At 38.2% G+C, this 22,666-nt stretch overlaps 1 protein-coding gene across 1 annotated transcript; it reads right to left on the reverse strand.

Annotated features, from left to right (window-relative positions):
* Positions 1 to 665: 665 nt before the first annotated feature.
* On the reverse strand, positions 666 to 22,582 carry hid1b (HID1 domain containing b). The gene is made up of 19 exons (XM_042398429.1): positions 22,411 to 22,582; positions 19,954 to 20,103; positions 17,863 to 18,033; positions 14,400 to 14,522; positions 9,902 to 10,008; positions 8,585 to 8,701; positions 8,152 to 8,383; positions 8,011 to 8,067; positions 7,111 to 7,251; positions 6,567 to 6,657; positions 6,285 to 6,436; positions 4,928 to 5,006; positions 4,662 to 4,826; positions 4,341 to 4,562; positions 2,861 to 3,009; positions 2,683 to 2,766; positions 2,480 to 2,571; positions 1,656 to 1,814; positions 666 to 1,433 (listed from the first exon to the last, which is right to left on the reverse strand). Exons 1-19 carry the CDS (start codon positions 22,474 to 22,476, stop codon positions 1,370 to 1,372), a joined length of 2,421 nt encoding a protein of 806 aa, XP_042254363.1. The 5' UTR covers positions 22,477 to 22,582; the 3' UTR covers positions 666 to 1,369.
* Between the last annotated feature and the right edge of the window lie 84 nt (positions 22,583 to 22,666).

Consider the following 22,666-nt stretch of genomic DNA (forward strand, 5'->3'; position numbering starts at 1 on the left):
GCTGTTCTAGAGCATTTTTACACATGTTCACCTCATGTCCTGGAAATTTGACCATGTTTAACTTTGATATCCAACATCATAACAGTATATAGTAAATATAGAAATTTAACACTTCATAAAATCAAACTCAATTGGACCATGTACACACTGAAATCACTCTGAATCTGTTCAACGTGCTATGGAAATGTGTGTCTATAAGGAGGAAAGCAGCATTAACAGCAAAGCATCATGAGTGAACCTCCTTGGAGAAGCATCATGGGAAATATATCATCACCTAATCAAATACCTACAGTACAGTAGAGTAAACAATATTAGTTATTTTTTTTGCTCCTCACTCCATTTCAGTAGAACTGCCAATAAATTCAAACGAAGAAGTTTGTTGTGGAAGAACTTGACTGGCCTGCAGAGTCTTGATTCAACCCCATTCAACATCTTCAAGATGAACTGGAACACCGACTGTCAACCAGAAATTATGCAAACATCACTAATGCTCTTGTGACCAAAATCTGTTGGAGAGTCTTCCCAGAAGAGTGGAGGCTGTTTGACGAGCAGATAAATGTCTGTGGTACTGGAATAAGATGTTCAACGATCACTTGTGGGTTTTATGTTCACATGTCTACATACTTTTGGCCATATGAAGTACTAGTGAAATAACTTCTCTGAGCTTAAAGTGATTGCATCAGTTTTTAATTCTGACAGAATAAACAACATGATATTCACATCTCGAAGTAGTTTTCTTCTTGTTTCAGCAACAAAATACATTTGCAGACAGCTTTACAGTCTCTCACTGAGGTTTCAGTCCCGTATCAGACCATGCTTGGTTTTCTTGCAGCATTTCAACTGTGAAAAGCTTCCATACATCATCATCAGTCTTTGGTGCCCACTGACAGTTTATGATTTCCAGTACTTCATACAGTATGTGGCAAAGAGCGTCAAATATAATGTAAACAGAAAACATTGAGTGTGTTCTAAAACAAAAAGGCAAAAACTTCCCTTTGTCACTTAAACCTCTAATAATATTTTTGGCAAAATTAATTAATTAATATTCAATAAATTTCACATTTGATGATTATATAAAATTTTATGACCATTTGGCATTTCATTGTACTGCATCCACCAGAAGTACAGGACAGTCAATGCATGTTTTCTTCTATTAACAAGATGTGAGATCTTCCTCTGATGACCATTTGGTATTTCATTGTACTGCATCCACCGGAAGTACAGGACAGTCAATGCTTGTTTTCTTCTATTAACAAGATGTGAGATCTTCCTCTGATTCTTCATCACAGTTCAGATGTGAGGACAGTAAACCTGTAGATCTTGTTGTTGGTGAGTCTGTGAAGACAACACACATCTTCCAACAGCTCCTCTAAATCCTCTGGATCTCAAAGAGCCTTATATCCGTGTCGTACCAGACTGGAGGATCCACGTTGCTATGGCAACAAGAGTCAGAGAGGGAAAAACAAGTCATTGTCAAAAGTTGAACCGTGACTGCCAAAAGCTGGTGAACACATGTGACTCGCCAGGCCGGTCTGAAATGAATCATGTTTGTTCCCGCAGGCTGGTCCACCAGACCGCTTTGTTTTCATTGTTGTAAAACAGAATAAACAGTAAAACAAACAGGTTAGATAAAGGTTTATATTCAGTTTGCTCACCGTAAGTAGATGACTCCCCACATGTAGGTACGGAACCACATGGCGGTGCCAGCGTTCGCTTGGTACTTCCTGATGAGGATGGGATGAGGGACAGGCAGGAGGCCGACAAGCGTCCCGTGTTGAAGGAATTTCAGGATTTCTGACTCGTCTGTCAAACCCCTGAAGAAGAAAACAACACTGATCTCATCTGGATCAAACTAATCTGAACAAATAAAGCTGCTGTAATCAATATTTATATATTAACAATAGCTGACAAAACAATGTGTATTAATACAATTGACAATTATCACCAATTTGTAGTTCCTCTCAGCTCTTCTGTTTTAGTGTCTTTTAGCTCCTGGTTTTGGTTTTACAGGCAAAACTTCACTATGTTGGTTCACTCTTAGCGTTCAACAACCTTTTTTTAAGCAGTAGCTGTCCTTAGTTAAATAAAGCTTTGATGAACCCGCTGTACACTTCCTGCTCAGCACCAAACAAGAAAAAGTTAGTGACTAGCTGGTGAACATATGAGATTTTGGTCATATCGCATGACCTTAGATTTTATACAAAAGAAGGAAAAACAAATCATGTTTTTCTCTCTGAATTACAGATTATGTTTACACTTTTTAATCTCTTAAAAACTTAATTTTATAGTACGTGCTGTTGTCTTTTATCTTTTAGTGCTCACAGTTTTAACGCTTTTATTATAATTTGAAAATGTGTCGATTATTTATATGTGATTTATTGTGTTTTGTTCATAAATGTGAAGACAATTTTAAGCACTTTGTAAACAATGTTTTCAAAAAGTATATTTTATTATTATAAAAAGTTGTCTGATTTCTTACTTGTCGATGCAAATTTTCTCCACCTGAGGAACGAGAACTTGTAGCAGCCGCATGATGGTCTGTAGAGGAAGTTTTGCCTTCCATGACAACACCTGAAAACACGCAGATAGCATGCTGAGGAGGACACACCTGACAGAAACCGCCAGATAAATCAAAAACTAGAAAAAAATGAATGAAAATCAGCAGAAAACACGTCTCCTCACCCAGTCTGTATTAGCGCTCCAGGCTGCTGATGATGAGACACTCGATAACCGACTCCTTGCTGCTTCTGACTCTGTGTGGTAGACCTGATAACACAATAAGAAGCCTGAAAGTCACTTTCACTGCAGAGAGAAAGATCTGAACCAGAATAAGAGCATCACTGATGTGGTTCTCACGTACCTCGCTGTCTCTCTCTGAGTTGGACTCGGTGTCGCTGGCTGCTGCTATAGCACTGCTGTCAGCAGGCGTCTGTGGAGAGTCTGAGTGTGGCACAGCAACCATCGTACCGTCCTGACTCACCTGGGACTTCTCTGTTATCTTATCAATTCCTAAAGGACACAAGATCATCTGTATTGATTTGCTGAACAAAAGGAATGACTAGAAGACAAGTTTGTGATTTATTCCTTCGTGAAGGATGGCAGCTATAGTCAGCTTGATTCACAGCAGTTTCAATAGATAACATTGACTGAAAAATACATCAAAACATACATGGACATGTTTCAAACTGCTCCTGCTGTATGATGCACTTCTCTGCTGTTAATCTGTACGTTCAGTACGTTCCAAACACCTAAAGCACAAACTCTTCTGCCTCTTTCTAGCTCCAAAGCTCAAACTGCAGCAGCGTATTTAGTGATTTATGGGCGAAGCAGCAAATGTTTGGAAAATTCTGCATTTGGACGTTTTGATATTTTTCTTTTGCCATGATTCTGAGTTCCCATTTGAATTCATTGTACAGTGATTGTTGTGAACCTAAGATGACAATAGCAACAGAAGCTGGATGGTGTTCAGGTGTAAAAACAGCAGATATGTATGCAAAGGAAAAAGTTAGTTTGCACACTGCACACTGATCTTCCAAAAGTTTAAAGCAGCTCTAATCAATATATTTATTTTATACAATGATGTGCAATGATTAGTGGATAAACAAAAAAATTCAGCAACTATTTTGATAAGCAACATTTGCTCTTTCCAGCTTCTATGATGTCAGGATGTGATGCTTTTCTTCGTCATACATGTTAATAAATTGAAGATATTTGGATTTTAACTGTTGGTTGAACAGAACAAGACATCTAAAGACATCACCTTGAGCTGTGGGAAATTATAAATAAGCATTTTTCATAATTTTCTGGTATTTTGTGAACTAAACAGTTAATCAAGAAAATAATCAGCAACTTAGCATTTAGAGAGCAAAAGAGAGAGCAAATATTGAACTTACAATGTCAGGTCACCAGAAACTCAACTCCAGATGAATGATAATGTTGCTGTGTGTCTAATGGATGTGTAAATAAGCAACTTTTTGTTGTTTGTGTTAGCAGATTTCATGTTTATAAGGTGATAAAATGTCTGTTGTGTTTACAGCTTGTTGTACTGCCCCCAAGTGGCCAAAAAAAACCATGAATGCATTTTGAGGGTTTCAACAAAGATTGTTCTGGGTGAAACATTACCTCATTAAGCTTGAGAGAGTTTGCAATATTCAGTCTGTAGATAAACTCTTTGTGCATAAAAACTTTAAAGTCCACAGCAAATGAATATTTATAAGATTTATCAGTGAAGTATTTCTTTAATTTACCAGATATTTATGGAATAAAAAAGTTTTCTGTGAAGTTACTTAAAACACAATCATAATGAACCCTTTGGTGATTGGACTAATCTAACATCATACCTGGGGTGGCCTCTAAACTGGTTTTGAGCGTCCCGGGCTCAGCCGGTACAGCTGGTCTGGAGCCCTCCATGGACACTGTCTCTATAGAGTTGGTCCTGGAAATCCCAGACTTTTTCTTCTTCTGCAGGGCCTTCTGAATAGCTGCTGTGTCAGATGGCAGGTTGGCTAACTGGTGGAAAACAGTACGCTTACGGATGATGGCGTACACCAGGTTGCAGTTACCTGTGAGGGAGATTTTGCAGTTGGTAGCAATCTGTTTTCTGTTAACTTTACTTTAACTCTGCTGTGTTTATATAACTGAGTTCACATCTGTGTTCTCACCATCAAACTGATACTGGATGATGTTGTTGAAGACCTCCAGCAGGAAGAAGACCAGGTGGTGGTTCTGGGGGGAGGAGAAGAGGAACCAGGGGGTGGAGAAGGCCTCCAGGAGGTGCAGCATCTTGTTGGCTGCCACCATGGACAGGCTCTTCAGGTACGGTGATACTGAGGAGGGTGATGACACACAAAAAAGTCAAAACACAGGCACAGATCAGCAGTTCTCCTATTCAGCCACCAGGGAGCGACATTTCAGCTGTGATACTCACTGTTCACTATTATTGTGAGCAGGCAGTCAAAAAGAGGCTGGAGACGCTGGTGCCCACTGGTGATGATTTTGTGGAAGATCTAAACATGAGGAAGTAAAGAGAATTATTTTAACAAACTGCTGATGTGTATTCATTCACAGAATATCAGAAAATACAATAACATCAGATTTACAGTCATATTTTTAAGGTTTTTCTTCAAACTGGAAAAAAGTTGGATAGATGGACAGCAAACTTTGATATTTTGAGATCCCTTGTAACATAATTTTGTAAAATGAATTATTTCATCATAATATGATTCCACTAATAGTCAATATTTTTGCCAAACTTAAGCAGAAAACGAAGAACTGTTTGCTTTCAGATGTAGTCTTTAAGAAAGATTTTTCAACAGTCTAAATTGTCCATATCTAGTCCATACTGGCCAGCAGAGAGACAGACTGTAATTTTCTGTAGGTATAGTGGGTTATTGCCATATTTCAACCTTTTTATGACCTCCTCAGTACAACGTGAGTGTGGCCTACCAACAGCACAAGCCTGTACTGCAGTGACCAGAAACTTAGTTCTTATTAGCAGCAAGATGCCCCCCTTTCCCCACGGACGACCACCACAAACTTCTACAGAAGATTGCAGTGCTGGAAACAAAAATTCACCAGTTAGAAGTGAATGTTAAAGTGAATGGACTATGTGGGAATGACACCACTCTATCATGGACTCAAAATAGTGAACAAGAGCATGCTAACACATGGCTAATGAGCACCAACAAGACTACCAATAAACAGGAGGGCTGTGTAGCGGATAATGAATCTACAGGTGCTAGTCCTCCCTTGAACTCTCTTGGCACAAAGCTTAAGAGTAAATCATTTCCCTGGGAAAATGGGAGGATGAGTAACAGGCAGAGCCCAGCGCCCTGAGATTTGTGATGCAATTGGCTGGACTGCATCATCATCAACGCCTCTTCAACCCCTGTTCTTGGTAGGGCACAGCTGTGGACAGCTGCGAAAGGGGGAACTAACAACAAACCTCCCCAACAACCAAGTGTGCAACAAAACAGATCCTTTACTTGCTAATACTACATTACAAGTAAAAGTCCTGCATGCAGAATCCTACTTAAGTAAAAGTACATAATTATTATGAGCTTGATGTAGTTAAAGTATTGCAGTAAAAGTAGTGGTTTGCTTTTTGTAAGACGTCAAAAGCCAAAAAGGTTGGAAACCACTGGTTTCATCTTTAACACTGTGTTGTATTTTAACTTTCGTTGTATTTAACTGAAATATACCAATATACCAATCACACACCATGTTGTCAATATTATACTACTTTTATTGAGAGTTGTCTACTGTTTCACCACCTAACGTCTTACCACAATGAGCAGGTCAGCGTGGGTTCCTGTGAAGACGGGGATGTCCATGGGGACACGGAGAGTGTACGGCTTGTTCAGACGAACGCCGAAGTTCCTCTCACCACTCAACAGCAGGAGGATGAACACGCCAATGTGCATGAGACCTACACGAGCTACAGATACACACAGACAAAAAAGATGTATTTTTCAGTACAGTGAGATTATGATCCATGCAAATTAAGCACAAATTATACTGCAATATATTTAATCTTTCTCACACATAAGGTAGAGAATATGACTCACACTGATCTGCTCTGGCATCATTCAGGTAGAAGAGGATGGGAACCAGCATGTCCAACACATCACTGCTCTTCAGTACGAAGAACAGGAATTTCTAAAACACACACACACATACTGTAAGTCAGGGTGTAAAATGTCTAACATCAGCCCGCAATCAGATAAAATTTAAGAACTTACATTACTGCGTACGACCAACAAGAAAACATATTTAAGACTTCTATAAGACTTTTGAGGTCTTTTTTCAGAAGACTGAATGTTTGTATTTTTGTATTATTTCTTTTCAAGCACTGCAGATAACCTGAATTGGCAAAGTTGCCAAACATTCTCTGGTTCCAGCCTCTCAAATGTGATGTTTTTGACTGTTGGTTGGGCAAAAAAAGACATCACACTGGAAATTCTTGCTTCCCATTTCAAAATACAGGAATACCCATTACCTTTGATTAGACTACACCACTGTTTTTTTCCAGTATTAGTCACTTACAAATGTGACTAATAAAATGTGTGTCTTGTAGCTGCAAAATGATTAACAGAAAATCAAGCTTCACACCTTGTTGAAGTCACAGAACTTCCAGAAGAGGATCAGCAGCTCCTGGTAGAACTGGATCCTCTTGGTGGATCGAGGCAGGTAAGTCTGGACCAGAGGATTATTAAGCAGTCGAGCCAGACCTTTCAGGATGAAGTTTAAGTCCTGAAACACAGAAAACACACACTTTACCCCTCTGTGCAGAGACAGTTTTGGGCCTATTTCCACCTGATTTTACATACCTGTATCTAATGCTTAATAACTTCTCATGTAAACATCACATAATTGTGGTTAATGGCTTAAATTAAAGAAGACACTTGCACCATTAAATGTATAAACATAAATTATTGAATGTATTAATGTCAATGAAAATATAGGACGTTGAATACACATTGTTGTGAAAAAAATAAAAATGCACTTGATTTTTTTTCCGTTTTACTGTGAACCTACTAAAATATGATTTAGAAAACTTGTGAAAATTGTACAATTCCTGGTTCCCACACTTCCTGTCTACAAGTGTATCAAATTTCAGCTTGATATGTACCAGTACTAATGTTTTACAGGGCAATTAGTAAGCAGTGTACCTAGGCGTCCTTTTGTGTACCAAGCTTCACCAAAATCTCTCCAAAAAGGCTAAAATGTGCTTTTCAGTATTTCAAGATAATCTCTTTGGAGCTAATGACAAATATATTTACAAGCACTAACAACCACAAAATGAGGGAATTTGAATTTTGAAGGGATATATTACGTATAGTATGTGTCCAAAAATCTAAGTGAAATGTGTCCAACCTTCTCTAAACATCATTATGAGGCAGTATTGTTCATTTGTAGCCTAAAGGTTTGTTTGTTTGGGTAATTTTACAACTATTTACATCATCTGGCTTGCACTTTCGATACTAAACAGTTTGCTATATCTCACAGTACCTCTTCTCTGTGTATCCTGGAGAGATAATTCACAAACAGGTTATCAGGTCCAGCTGACTGAAAAAGACAAGAGATTATTTTAAATTCTGAATCAGTGTTTTTATTATAAACAGATCGATCATTCATTCATTTCCCTCTTACCTCCTGCTCCTCCACAGCTGCGGGGGACGTGGAGGCGTCCAGGGCCTGGAGGGCAGCACTGGCGGCCGACTTAGTTTCATGCTCCAGGGTGATGATAAGGATCTGGACCGCCTGCTCCACCAGCTGCTCCCGGTGGTCATAGAACAGCAGGTGGTTGTACGGGAAGCCGTAACCGACCGGGTCGTAGGCACACACCACGTTGAGCAGGGAGGTAAACAGAGGCAGGGCATGTCTGGGTGGAAGCAGTGAAAGACAGGTGGAGGTCAGTCAGCGCTGTCTGGCTGCTGTATATCTGGTCACGCATGGTGTGCTGTCAGAGCTGCATGTGATCAGAAGGCTGCAGTGAAGGGCTCTTCAGAGGGGACTTTATGTTCTTCTATGGGGTGAAAGTTAATGCACAGCAGACAGTGATAGATGTATGTGTTTGTGTTACCGGTTTTCTGTGGAGCAGAAGAAGGCGACCCAGGGATTGAGGGTTTTACTTTCAGATGAGGGAGGAAGGTACATGGCTTCAGAGAAACAGGTGAGCAGCAACTTCAGCAGCTCTGTCCTGAAAAAATTAAACAAGTACACAAGATGAACGGATGAGACTAAAACATTAGAGGTTCACATCATCACAGCAGCATAGATATTTACAATAAAAACACACGTATAAATAAGATTACAATACATTTTAATCACAGTAAATCAAGGCTACACATTCTTCTAAATGTGTACTAAATATTAGATATTTTACATTATATTTCCAATATTAACCTTGAAAATGTTATAGAAATGTTTAATCTGCATCTGAAACTGGACCTACAATAAAATACACTGTGACAGACAATCATTCAGATTGGGTAATGGTGGCAGTCTATATTTTTTTTTCTGTAATCTTGTATGGAAATATGAGGATGAACTGAATCAGTTATGGCCATTTAAATTTGTTGTAATAATCTTGCAGTTGTTCCTATGAGTGAATTTTTAAATCACATTATGCAAGTTCACTCAAGAGTTGATACATAGCAGTTTATATCAATGAGGAAATAAAGGTAAATAAGGAAAAAGTTTTGAGAAAACAGTGTGGAATATTAAAAAAAAAGTTGATAAAAATGTTTTTCAGGTTCATCTAAATGTGTTTTGTTCCAAATTAGGTGGAATATTATTTGCAAAATACAAAATATATTCAAAACTTCTAATTGGTTCAAATGATCCAAAACATAATATAAAATAGCCACAAGATGGCGATATTTAGAATAAACCTTCAACCAGTTTAGAGCTGCAACAATTAGTTGATTGTCAGAAAATGAATATACAATTATTTTGATGATTGAAAAATTGTTTCAGTGATTTTTTTTGAGCAAAATGACAAATTCTGCTGTTTTTAACTTCTCAAATGTGACAATGTAATGCTTTTCTTTGTCAGACATGATGGTGAACTGAATATCTTTGGGTTTTGAACTGCTGGTCAGACAGAACAAGACATCTGAAGATGTCGCCTTTTACTCTGGGAAATTGTAACTCACGTTTCACTATTTTCTGACATTTTATCGACCAATCGATTAATCGAGAAAATAATCAGCAGGTTAATTGATAACGACAATAATCATTAGATGCTGTCCTGCACCAATCTAGACTGAAATTACATTTCTAAAGATACCAGCTAACACAAAAAGAGCTAAACAGAGCTGAAAACATGGAATTCTTGGTGGTGGTAGCAAAGAAAAGCAGAGTCAGATTTCCACTTCTTCTGACGCTGCAGCCTCACCTGTTGAGGTCATGGACATAGTTCAGAGGAGGCGACTGAGCGAAGCCCACCCCGGCCTCCCAGATGTACTCACAGCTGTCTATGATCTGAATGTCCTCCGCTGAATCCTGCAGCAGAAAACAGACTTAACCACAGAAATGTCCTCATGTCCTGCGCACATGGGTGCTTGATGGGGACAAATGCATCACAATAAATCAGATGTGCCACATGCTGTCATTCCCATTGGTGTAAATAGAAACAAAAGTGAGAATTTGTCTGTCTTTAGAGTATAAAACATCAAAAATCCTTACAGTTACAGTTACACAAAACACTTAGAAATGGTATTAAATGGTAATATGAGCTGAGTTGTGGACTGGAAGACTTCAATGCTAACTCCCTTTATAAACTGGTATTTAACAGAGAAGTAAATTAACTCTCCACATGTACATAGCAACTGGGGACACATTCATTTATCCTGTAAAACATGACCAGCATTCAAAAACATTCATATTTTTCTGTTGCTTTGTTTCACAAATTTCTAAACAGAACAGCAGGACTGTGTTAACACCTACTTCCACCATGTGATTCAACAAGTGGACTAAGTCGAGTACTCGGCTGCCAAAATCTGTGTGTGACACCTCCGCACTGATAACTACAGCTTTATGAATAGATCTGACAAGGTGCTGCCATTGTTCTTCAAGAGTAAACTGACAGCAAAGGGCACAATGCCATGCATACAGAAATCCACTGATGATTAACTGAACCCAGAGAGACCGGATGTGGTGTTTAGCAGGTCCAGAGACATCTAGAGTGATGATTTTCAACGTAATTTTTATCCCTATGATTATGTCATGGCCCATCAGTTTTATCTTGGGGTCCCCTTCAAAGTCCAGACCCCCAGGTGTGGAACCGCTGGTCTACTGTATAACTGCTGTTTCAACAGTATCAAAATGAACCATATTTCAGTGTGAAGCAGGTCATAATCACATGTTGAATAATATAGTCATTGAATGTTCACTTTTTAAGCAAATTTAGCCTTTTAAAGGGTTGTTTCACCCACATTACAAACAAGACTGAGAGTCTACAGCCATGCAAGCAGCTCTGTGAGGCTGCACTTAGACAAAGTGGTGCTTTACCAAATGAATTGGTGTCATATTCTGGTTATTTTGTAGTCGTGGGTCAGAACGTCAGAATTTTGACTCAAGCTGTCTTTGTTCCCCAAAACTCCAAATCATCTGTCAGTGGACGAGTCTCACAGTGAGATCGTGCAGCACTGTTTTGGACGGATGACCAAAGATTTCAACATGTTTCCTTTTCGTCTCAGAAAGCCCAAAATAACACAGAGTAAAGGCGCCTTTAATCAAATTACCACAACAGTGGTGACCCTGTGACACAGTGAGTCTGAGGCTTGGGGTGTTGTTTTGTTGATGTTGTTCTTGTTGACAAATACATTTGAAACATTTGCTCTGGTTACTTTGGATAATCCACAGACAACAGTTTTCATTGGAGCTACTTTCTATCAAAAAAAACGTCCCTTTGTAGATTCATAAGAGGGAGGTTTATTTGTATAGCACCTTTCAACAAGGCGATCTGAAGTACATCAAGACAAAATGTAAAAGAAACACAAGACATTATAAAAAGACACATTTAAATACAATTAAAAAGAGTTAGATAGAAAATAACAATAAGCTAAAATAGAATAAGATAAAAACAGGAGAATAAAAGTTATAGAGCAGTGTGAGTTATGAATAAGAAGCCGCAAATTTACTTAAATAAAAGGCAGCAACAAACTGAAAGTCTTAAATCTTTTGTCAAAAGAGCTGAGAGTTGCAGCAGACCTGCAGTTTTGTGGGAGTTTGTTTAGATATGTGGAGCATAAAAAATGAACGCTGCTTCTCCATGTTTAGTTTTGACTCTAAGGATAGAAAGCAGATCTGTCCCAGATGATCTGAGAGGTCTTCTAGATGTTGTTTATCCTCCAAATCATCAAAGTAAAGCTTACTGGAAAGTGAAAGCTCAAAAATTCAAGTCATACATGACACCCAGAATATTCCCTGCTTCCTTCCAGTAACATGTTTTTATGTGTTCAAGCTTCACGGCTCACAAACAACAGCTGCTGGTCATTTTACACCTTCTGCTGCACAGTTTCATCCACGCTCTGCTGACTGTGACATGTCCTCAGGGTGGTTGTGAGGTGTGAGAAGTGGTCTGACCATGAGGCAGGGGGGTTTAAGACATTTTCTCTCTCCTCTCGCGCTCCTCGGCACCACAGGTGTTTGCTCAGTGCGTTTAAGAAGTGTCCACCCTTTCTTCTCAGCCCAGTAAGCAAACATGGCCACTCCTCCCTCCCTCTGTCTCACGGAGAGTAACTCATTAACTTGAGCTACTGCCTGAGAAGGTTGTGTGAAGGAGATAACAGCACTAACAGGCACCGCCACGGGGCTAAACAGCGGGGACCTGCCTCTTTAATATCAGCACAAAGGTATTGACACTGTTGTAGCTTTAGGGCAAAAACAAAGTAAACACCAAGTTGAGTCAAGCTCTATTTCCTTCTTATGTGGAGAGAAACATTTTGAGAAATACTGAGAGAGAGATGAGAAGATCGGTCTCATGCTGTGTTGCCAGATGGGATTCAAAATGTCGTCCTTCTGTTTAATGAGAATAATTAGACAAACTCAAAATCTGCAGGTATAATAATGAAACATTTAAAACAGAAATCACGAGATAAAAGTCTTTTAGATAATGTTGCATTAAATGTTAAATGTTTTCACTCACATGAACAGATGTTACAGATGTTTTATCACAAAACTACAACAGAATAATAATTGAATTTTTTAAAAAAACGTAATAAACTGATATGACATTTGGTTTTGATGGTCATCTTTTGTCTCGAGCTGAACCGACTGAACTCAGTCACTGTTAATCTCAATCTACTCAGATGAGAGGACTGGATTTATTGGTGTATAGCTTAACATTTCGTTGTTGAAAATGGTACAATAAGTAGCCCAAATTATCACAACATTCCTCAAAACATTTTTTACCCGCCCAATTAAATAAAACATAGCCCAACTGCAACACTAATATCATGTCTAAGAACAGAGCTGGACACAGGACACGGTTAGCCTAGCTTAGCATAAAGACTGGCGGCAGGGGGAAACAAGCTAGCTAGCTAACTCTACCCAAAATTAAAATATGCGCCTACCAACACCTCCAGAACTGTATTATTAAAACAATATATCTGCTAAATGCTAATGCAATGATTTGTTGTTTGAGGGCTGTTAAGTGTTGGAGATAGTTTATCCATCTGTACTTCTGTGCAGCATCTCTGGCTTTAGTGTGGGAGCACAGGTTTTCGTCTCTGAACAGAAACATTGATATAAAACAGACAACTTCACTGTGCGTGACTGATGTAGAGAAGAAATAGTTCCAGTGCAAAACTCCCCTTAAAGTCCATAAACTGTTAGTTCATTTCATTTGTCTCAGGTTAAATACACAAGACACAGTATGTTGGTCCATGTTTTAACTGTTTGATTTAAGAACAAGAATTACACTATTTTATGTTTTACCAACATGTTTATGAAACCAAAATACAACTGGATTATTAGATTTTTACGTGTAGCTGTGATAGATAGCTGATAGCAGGAGAAAGAGTGTTCTTTCCTTCTCTTAAGCAGACTCAGAAACCCAAATACAACCTGATTTCCCTCACTCTGATTGAAAATCACTAAACCAAATTATAAACTTGTGTGAATGGGCCACTAACACTGCATCACATGTTGAAAAAAAAGTTTGTCTGATTTTACTCTCTGGTGTTATCTGTATCATTTAAAATCATGTATTTAAGTTGTTTTGTTGTTCCTGTGTTCTGTTGGTAATTTTGTTTCTCCTGCTGAAACAAAATGCTAAAATAAGAGTTAAAATGTACATGGACCCATGTTAATTACTGAGCATTAGTAGATATTTTTGAGCTTTGGACAAAGCCAGGCTAGCTGTTTCCCCCTGTTTCCAGTGTTTATGCTAAGCTAGGCTAACAACGTCCTGACTCCAGCTCTGCACTTAACGGTGTGGCTCATTAGTGCGTTTTTAATAGTTTCAATAGTTTTTTGAACAACTGAGGTCTACAGCACGGAGGAAGAAGCTATATCAGACTTTGGATACACACACAATACTTGTTGGTTTGGCTCCAAACATGAAATTTATTGACTATAAGTCAAATATAAATAATCACCAGCCTCGTTTAAGGCACAGACATGTCCTTGATATTGATCTTCTCATCTCACCCTCATAAAGAAGGCGAACATATTTCCCAAAATGTTAACTATTCCTTAAAGCAACACCAGATGTTCTGCAGAAATATCATCTCTCACCGAGTTGATGAAGAAGCTCAGGGCGATGCTTCGGTAAGTCTTAGGAACTGAGTATCAGCAGGTGTTTGGCTCCAGGTGTTTGGAAGCTGCAGACCAGACTTGAACGTCTGCCACATATGAATCTCAGTGTAATGCAGAAGTAGAGGACTCACCGAGCTGCCTTTCTTGTGGCTCTGAACAGTGAAATCTGGACAGAAGAGCAGATCAGCGATGGCCAGCAGCAGAGATTCAGCCAGAGGCCGCGCCTCTTCATCATCCCCATCTTCGTCCAAATGCTAGAGTATAAACAGACAAGTTAGGAGACGTCACATATATCGGTTTAACATTACAGAACTGACTGATATGAATTAAACATGTGGGGATTGTGAGATTTGTGGAGCATCATATGAATCCATCTCTGATTCCAGCTTCTCAAATGTGATTATTTTCAATTTTCTTTAGTCCTCTACGACAGTAAACTGAATATATTTGGATTGTGAACTGTTGGTCGGGACAAAACAAGACATTTGAGGTCGTCACCTTGGGCTTTACAGCAGACCCAGCAGACATTTTTCTAGAGCTGCAACTAACAATCATTTAATCAAGTAGCTGTTTGGTCCATAAAATGTTGAAAAGGTGAAAAATGTTGATCACTGTTTCCTAAAGTCCAAAATGCAACCTGATATGTCTTGACTTGTCCACAACCCAAAGCTATTCAGTTTACTATCATAAAAGACTAAAGAAACCAGAAAATATTCACATTTAAGAAGCCGAAAGCAGGGAGTTTTTATATTTTCTCTTAAAAAAATGACTCAAATGATTAATCAATTCACAAAATAGTTGATCATTAATTTTCTGTCAATCCATTAATCGTTGAAGCTCTACATTTTTCACCATTTTTTGACATTTTATAGACCAAAAAACCAATTAGTTAATCGAAAAAATAAATAAATTGAAAACAAAACAACCATTAGTTGCAGCCCTGGTTTATGTTATTGTGTCCACTGTCAGTAAAGAATAGTTCAGATCTCATTGTAAACATACGAAAAATGTCATAAATTATTCACAACTAAGTCAATAACGTGTTTCCCAGCAGAGCCACGAAATGAATTCATATGAGTACAAACAATTCATCAGCCTGTTCCAACTGCTGCAGCTCTGCATTTTACCTCAGTCTCACACTTTAATTAAGGGACATTCAATCCCTCCTTAATTCAACTACTGGCCAGGAGGAGGGGGTGGGGTGGGGCGGGGGCAGGGGGTACAATATGGGCAGTGTTTGGACCGAGGTCCCCTGCCGACCAGGTAACCAGAGAACCAGCTGCCGTCAGGATGGAGGGAGGAGGAGGGAGGTTTGGCTTTGGACAGTGACCTCGAGAGCAGCAACGGTCTCATCTTACACTCCAGACCCTGCTCTGGAAATCAGACAGCACCATCACTTCTAACCGGTGTAGATTATTAGAGCTCCGAGTATAAAAGAGCCTCAAATCCTCAGATGTGTGGAGAGCTGAGAGGCTGCTGACAGATTAAACTCTACAAACTGTCTGCGGATGGATAGGATTCCTCTGTCTGATGTCTCCAACACACAGCAGCACAGATTTTACACAAACTGGAGCTGAGAGCTAGTTCACAGGACAATTTTATGATTTATTTGTTTTTAATCTCTACCAGTTATGTGCCAAAAGTTAAGCTTATTTCTCCAGGTGACTCAAATCACAAGTTTTTCCTTGAGTTTCCGTTTGTATCCTCGAGAGCCATAAATGTTTTGAAGGCATTTCTTTCCTCATAAAACATATGCAAAGCTGATCTTTAAATAATATTTACAACCTGCATCGTTTACATTTTTACTAGGTTGCACTTTTCTTTTTTCCTGCTTTTTGCTACATTACTTAGTGTGTCATCACCACCAGCTGTGGAATAGCATAAAACTGTCACAAGGAATGTTTAAAACACTGCGAATACTTGTGCCTCCTCATGTGCAAACACAAGATACAACATACAAACTAAACAGGTGCAAGAACATTGCTCCACAGCGCTACTACAAAAAGTCCACAAGGTGCCTTTAATTTCTGGTGCTAAAAGTGTTGAAACATTGAATAAAATAAAGAAAAAAATCTCTTTCAAGAAATAATATCCCACTTTAAGTATTAAAGTTCATTCTCAACCAAACAGATGTCTAGACCAAACTGTAGTTTAACCAGAAAGGAAGCTTTTTTTTATAATTTAATTTTGCAGTCAGAAGAACAGAGGTGTAACTGAAAGCTCCAGAAAAAGCTAGTCAGTGGACCTTTAGTTATGAATCTTCAGCCACTGTAGCTTCGTGGCTCTAAAGATGGAAATATCGTGGCGGTCGGATGAACACTTTGGTCCAGACTGAAATATCTCAACAACTATTGGATGGATTGCCATGAAACGTTGTTCAGACATTTAATGTCCTCAGAGAATTAATCCTAATGAATTTGGTGATCCTCTGACTTTTCATCAAGCATCATCATCATGACGCTTGAAAATACATATTGAAAGAGCCCAAACAGGCAATTTCAAGCGGTGCTGCTTTTCTTCCATTTTAGCGCCTCAAAACCTCAAACTGGCCCTTTAGATAACGAGGAGAAACACAATTCAGCTGTTTAGTTCCCGAAAATAAACCCTTAGTAAGTATCCCGCAAAGAGTCTGTACTTCCTACTTACTGCATTGTTACCAAAAGTCTCCCACTGATTCTTCATAACTCACTTACTCACTCATCTTTTTACTGAGCCGACAACATCCCAACATTTAAGTCATATTTCCTCACATATGGCGTTTCTCCTGTGGGATGAAAACATGCCTGCAGATCTCTTCAGCTGAGTACTCCAAGTCCAACAGCTGACAACACTTTTGCGCTTCATTTCTTTCCAGACATGCACAATACATGCCGAACCAGCTCTGACATCAGCTGTGACTCAGCAGCACAAATTAGATCAGAGACTCGTAGTTAGTGATACCATGTAAATTTAAAAACTGCGGTGACGCAAAAGTTTGCGCCCATTGACGTTAATTTGCCACAAACTTAGTAAAAACCCCCATTAGTACTGTTTTTTTTGGCAAATATCACAGTCACCCAATATACAATATAGACAGTTCTTGCAACTTTCTACCTTTTTGTAATAGGTAAATGTTACAGTAAATGTCAGAAAACAACTTCTAGTAAATCGAAGAATTAAAACAGTAATTTAGATAATAAGCCCGAAGAAGAGACTGAAGACAGAAAGATTTCAGGACATAAACAAAACTAATACAGGATATGTACACACACACACACACACACACACACACACACACACACACACACACACACACAGGTTGGTTTGTAATTTAACTTGTATAAACTACTATTGCTTCCTCCATGCATTCCTTACAGTCCACTCTGGACTGGAGCAGATAACAACATCAGATACTCTCTCAGCAGCTTTAACGTGAAATAATTAATGCAGCTCACAGCCTGAAGACTTCACAGTGCTGTAACTTCACACTGCTCATCTTCTCTGAGCAGATGGAAGAAGAAAATCATGGAGGCAGAGAGAGTGTTACACAGGAAGTGACACACCAGAGAGTGCAGGAGGTTTTATATGTGAAGGGACTTTATGTCAGAGTCGTACCCCAGCTCTGCCGGCTCCAGGCACGGTGGACCAGAAGAAGCCTCTCCAGTCAGCATCCTCGTAGATGTAGGGCAGGATGCGGGTGAGCAGCCGGGTGCAGTTCAGGATGATCTGACGCTCTTTCTCTGAGGGGCAGCCGGACTCGGCTCCCTGCACCAGCCTCTCCACTGCCTGGGATTTAAAAAAAGACATGTTTGTAAGACAGCGAGACAGCAGTGATGTGTTTAAAATCTTCACAGGGTCATAAAAACAAACCATGATTTTAATTACACAGACTTACAAGATTCTCTGTTAAGATTCCTTAATTAAAAATGGTAAGATCTCCTCTCTAGAAGGAGCATAATTATATAAACATCACATGTACATTTACTGCAAAATCTATTCTAACAATTATTTTCTTAATAAATCATTTGGTCTATAAAATGTCAAAAAAAATTGTGAAAAATGACCAATTTCCAAGAGTCCATGGTGACATATCCAGATTTTTGTCTCACAATCCAAAAGATTTTCAGTTTATTGTCATTTATGACAAAGAAAAGCCTCAAACATTTTGCTTAAAAAATGGCTAAAACAATTAATTGATAATCAAAATTGATGCAGATTAAATGTCAATCCACTAATCAGTTAATTGACTAATCGTTGCAGCTCTAGTAAAAATATTTCAAAGTCTTTTAACAGCGATAAAATAATTTGCTTTTATTACTGTAGATAATACAGCAATATATACATATATACATATTGATTCAAACCTTTATTTATACAGTGAAGGCCACTGAGAGTGAGCTCTACCTTTCAAGGACACCCTGATTACAATACAAATATAAAATATAAGAAACAATTATCTGCAAATATAAAAAAAACAAATATGAACAGATAAGCAATAAGCAACATAAAATATAAGAAAAAGCAATAAAACACATAATATGAAACATATTAAGGCAGTAAAAGTATATATGCATATAAAAGTTAAAGCTCAATTACAACACACACATTCACACTGCGCTGTGTCTGACATTTAAAATTATTAAATATATATACAGTAAATCTGACATTTTTGGTGCTGATATGAGTTTCAGTATTGATACAAAAGCAACAATTTCTTTGATAACTTAATTTTGAGGAATATAAACATGTTTTTCTATAAAAAAGCAGTTTGTCTTTTAAGAAAGAAGCCAAAGTTCGCAAATGCAAAAAACAGCTTCACAAGATCAGAGACCAAAAATAACATTTTGATTTAAATCAGTAACAATCTGATCAAAGAATAAGTAAAGATAATTATGACAGAATGACAGAATATGATCTGTGCAGAATGATGTATGTACAGGGTTTGTTTTCACATTCATCTGCTGAAGATGGAAAGTTTCTCTGCTCTCACCTTAAATCTCAGTGCAACTTGTGTACCTACGAGCGGGATTTGTGACATCACAACTAGTTTGGAGCCAATCGTGGTCCAGTATTCGATTTACACAAGTGTGATGTGGAAACTTGGAGCCTCCAGTGCACAAACACTGAGGATGAAGTAGGAGACATCTGGTGTGAAGCAGGAAAACTTTTGAAATGAGAAATATTTACATATTCATAGATTCTGGGGAGAAGGAGGACATTTTATTTTAAGATTTTTAACAAGATAATTTAACTTTTTCTTTACTTTATTAAAATTTAACATTATTATTTAAAGCAGAGTATTTTATTTACATCTTAAAATGTGTAGAGGGGAACTTTAAGGAAAATGCTTTTAGTGAAATAATTTCTCTGAGCTTAAACTGATGAATCAGTTTTTAATTTTGACATTTATATGTCTTAAAACATGTCTGAATGTCTGAACATTTCTTTATCTCTGTTACAAATCTGCTCCTCGTTGCAGGAAATGTTGGATTTAGTTTATTTCTGTCTGTTAAACATTTCTATTTCCAGCCAGGTCAACCAAAAAAAGCCATCTGTTTAATTCAAATGACCTTTAACCTTTACAACCACTGATGTGACCAACAGTCAAAGTGTGGGAACAACAAACGGCAGCATTCCTTTGACTCTGACTGTATCCAGGACGGACACACTTGACTCCCGACTGCCTGCGCAGTAAAACCTTGTTACCTTGTAGCAGAGCGTCGCCAGGTTAGACGGAGACTCCTCTCTGACGGCTCGGATCTCAGCCGCCGGCACCAGAGCGAAGACGTCCTGGACGGTGGTGGAGGTGTCGGCCCAGAACTGGTCCCAGAAGGCATCGTCTGTGGCTTCTACAGGCTGCAGGATGGGACACACATCACAAACATCACTCTGTTTACAGTCCGTGTGTGTTTTTAACAAGATCCCAGAGAGAAAAATCATCACGTCTGTCCACAGCGGCCAGTAGAGAGACGATGCGATTCAATAAATTATTCATGACACAGCTGCTAAATATAGTTAAATGAAAAACAGAATGTAATATTAGTTTCTAGGTCATCATTGTGTGTTTAAATCTGATCTATTTTTACTGTTTATTATGTTTTATTTTCTCTTACTTTATGTTGTTTTTGTTACTGGTTTTATCCCTGTAGAGCACGTAACTGTGTACATTTACTCCAGTATACTTAAGTATAAGTTTGAGGTTCTTTATTTGAGTATTTACATTTTATGTGACTTCTTCTCCGCAACATTTGAAAGCAAAATATTCCCACTACACTTATGTTACAGCTAAAGTTACTTTATAGATTAAGATTTTACATAACCAGTGTCTAGTTGAGGCACCTTGTCGTCATGTTTCACATATCTATGAGTTGTTAGCAGTCCCACCAAACAGGGATTTCCTACTAATCGAAGGGTTGGTGGTTCGATCCCCGGCTCCTCCTGACGGGACATTGAACCCCCTGAATTACTCCTGATGCTTAACTGGTTAAGTTGTGATGCACTTGGGATTAATGTGTCACATAAATGCAGCCCAATTAAACTTCTCAAATGGTTTCATTTAAATAACTGTTTAGGCCCAAAGAGGTAAAAGTGTCAAAAATTAGAGGAAAGTCCAAAAACAATAATGTACATTAATCATCTCATGACCCCTCAGATTGATCATGTGACGCGTGAGAGGGGACTTAACTAATTAGTATGTAAAGTAGTTCAAAGCTACAACAGTAAAATGCCGTTTACACTATGATGCATCAGAATTAACAGTAAGTAGTTTTACTTTAAGTAAATTTAGCTGATAATACTTCTCGACTTGTATTGAAGTATATTGTTGTATTGGTACTTTTACTTATGGATCAGAGTATTTCTGAAAGCACTTTGTGTTTTGACCTTTCAAGACTTATTATTATTATTATTTTGGTTTAACATTATGCAGCAATCAGCTTCTTTACTAGAGCTGCAATGATTAGTCGATTAATCGATAGCCAGGAAATTACTTAAGCAACTATTCAACTGGTAATTGAAAGTCATACTTTAAGCAAAAAATGACAAAAAAAGTGGTTTGCAGCTTCTCGAATATGAGGATTTGAAGCTTTTCTGCATCATACATGATGGTAAACTGAATATCTTTAGATGACATTTAAAGACGTCACCATGAGCTGTAAAAAATTATATCTGACAACTTTCACTGTTGACACTTGACAGACGAAATAATTAATCAGACTAATCAATAATAATGACAATAATTGTTATCTGCAGCCCTACTTGTTTTTATTATTGTCTCCACATGAGCTTGAAAACCTCCTTAAAGTTGTTCCAGTATACTTTGTTTGAATAACATAGCTACAGGGCTGCAACTATAATCATTATTTTAGTATTGATTAAACTTCTGATTATTTTCTCAATTAACTGAATAAGCATTTGGTCAATAAAACCTCCCGAAAAATGTGAAAATGCCTGTTATGATACCCCAGAACCCAAAATATTCAGTTTACTATAATTTAAGACAAGAAAAGCAGCAAATTCTAACAAAATCTGAAAATCTGGAACCATTAAGTGACCATTATCCTTTCAGTTCTAGCTAAACATTAGAAATATGTGATCTGACAGTCAGATATGAAAATCTGCAGATAAATGTTTCCGACTCGTGCATATAGAGTCTATGTAGGACACTACAAACATGCACAACACTGACACAGGCTGAAAAACCGCGATAACAGCACCAGCAGATCCACATCGACTGTATCTAGTTAGTTCCACTTTAAATGCACCTGCTAAGAAAACACGTCGCTGCTGTTTGTTAGAAAACTGATGTTACAGTCAACACTTAACTCGTTTTTAGTTCATTTCACAGAATGAAGGAGAAATGGCAGAGTCTCAAAAGGACAAAATGAGTGTTTTCAGCATCTTAAATAGCACAAATATTAAAATAATGTGAATATTTCAGAGGATAAATTAATATTACGGCTGTAAAACCGATATCATAAACGGACTGTGTTGTTTTTCTTGCTTTTTGTGTCATCTAGGCTGCAGTTCAGGCTACCATCTGGCACTCCAACTTTATCTCCACAGCCTCAATTTAAAACCACAAGCGCACAACCGACGCGCTGCCCGTCCGGTTTTTTTTTTTTTATTTTTTTTAAATATATATCTTTAAATATATTTTCTGACCTGTGTTTTGGTTGTGAGCTGAATCACCGCTTTCCTGAAGTGAAGTTTGGTGTCTGCGTTTCCCATTTTGTGTCACGAACCGCCTCCTATGTGTGTGTGTGTGGATCCGTGTTAACAGTGAGTCGAGTAAAGGAGGATAATCTCCCTCATCCACCGCTGACAGCCACTCTGCGCTCCTGCTGCGTTCAGGAGCTGCTCGTAAACTGCAGCACCAGCAGCGTTAGGTCAAATAATAGTCACTGCTTTAGTTTTTAAA

This window comes from Thunnus maccoyii, chromosome 20 (genome assembly GCF_910596095.1).
Source record: "Thunnus maccoyii chromosome 20, fThuMac1.1, whole genome shotgun sequence".
Classification (NCBI taxonomy): Eukaryota; Metazoa; Chordata; class Actinopteri; order Scombriformes; family Scombridae; genus Thunnus; species Thunnus maccoyii.

Bases quoted from the DNA above. Each gene is read 5' to 3' on its own strand.
- hid1b (XM_042398429.1), bottom strand. From the start codon at position 22,476: ATGGGAAACGCAGACACCAAACTTCACTTCAGGAAAGCGGTGATTCAG. The intron at 5,007-6,284 runs GTAAGACGTTAG...CCTCATGTTTAG, and splicing joins ACGCTGACCTGCTCATTGTG to ATCTTCCACAAAATCATCAC. The intron at 4,563-4,661 runs GTGAGAACACAG...TCTCCCTCACAG, and splicing joins CATCCAGTATCAGTTTGATG to GTAACTGCAACCTGGTGTAC.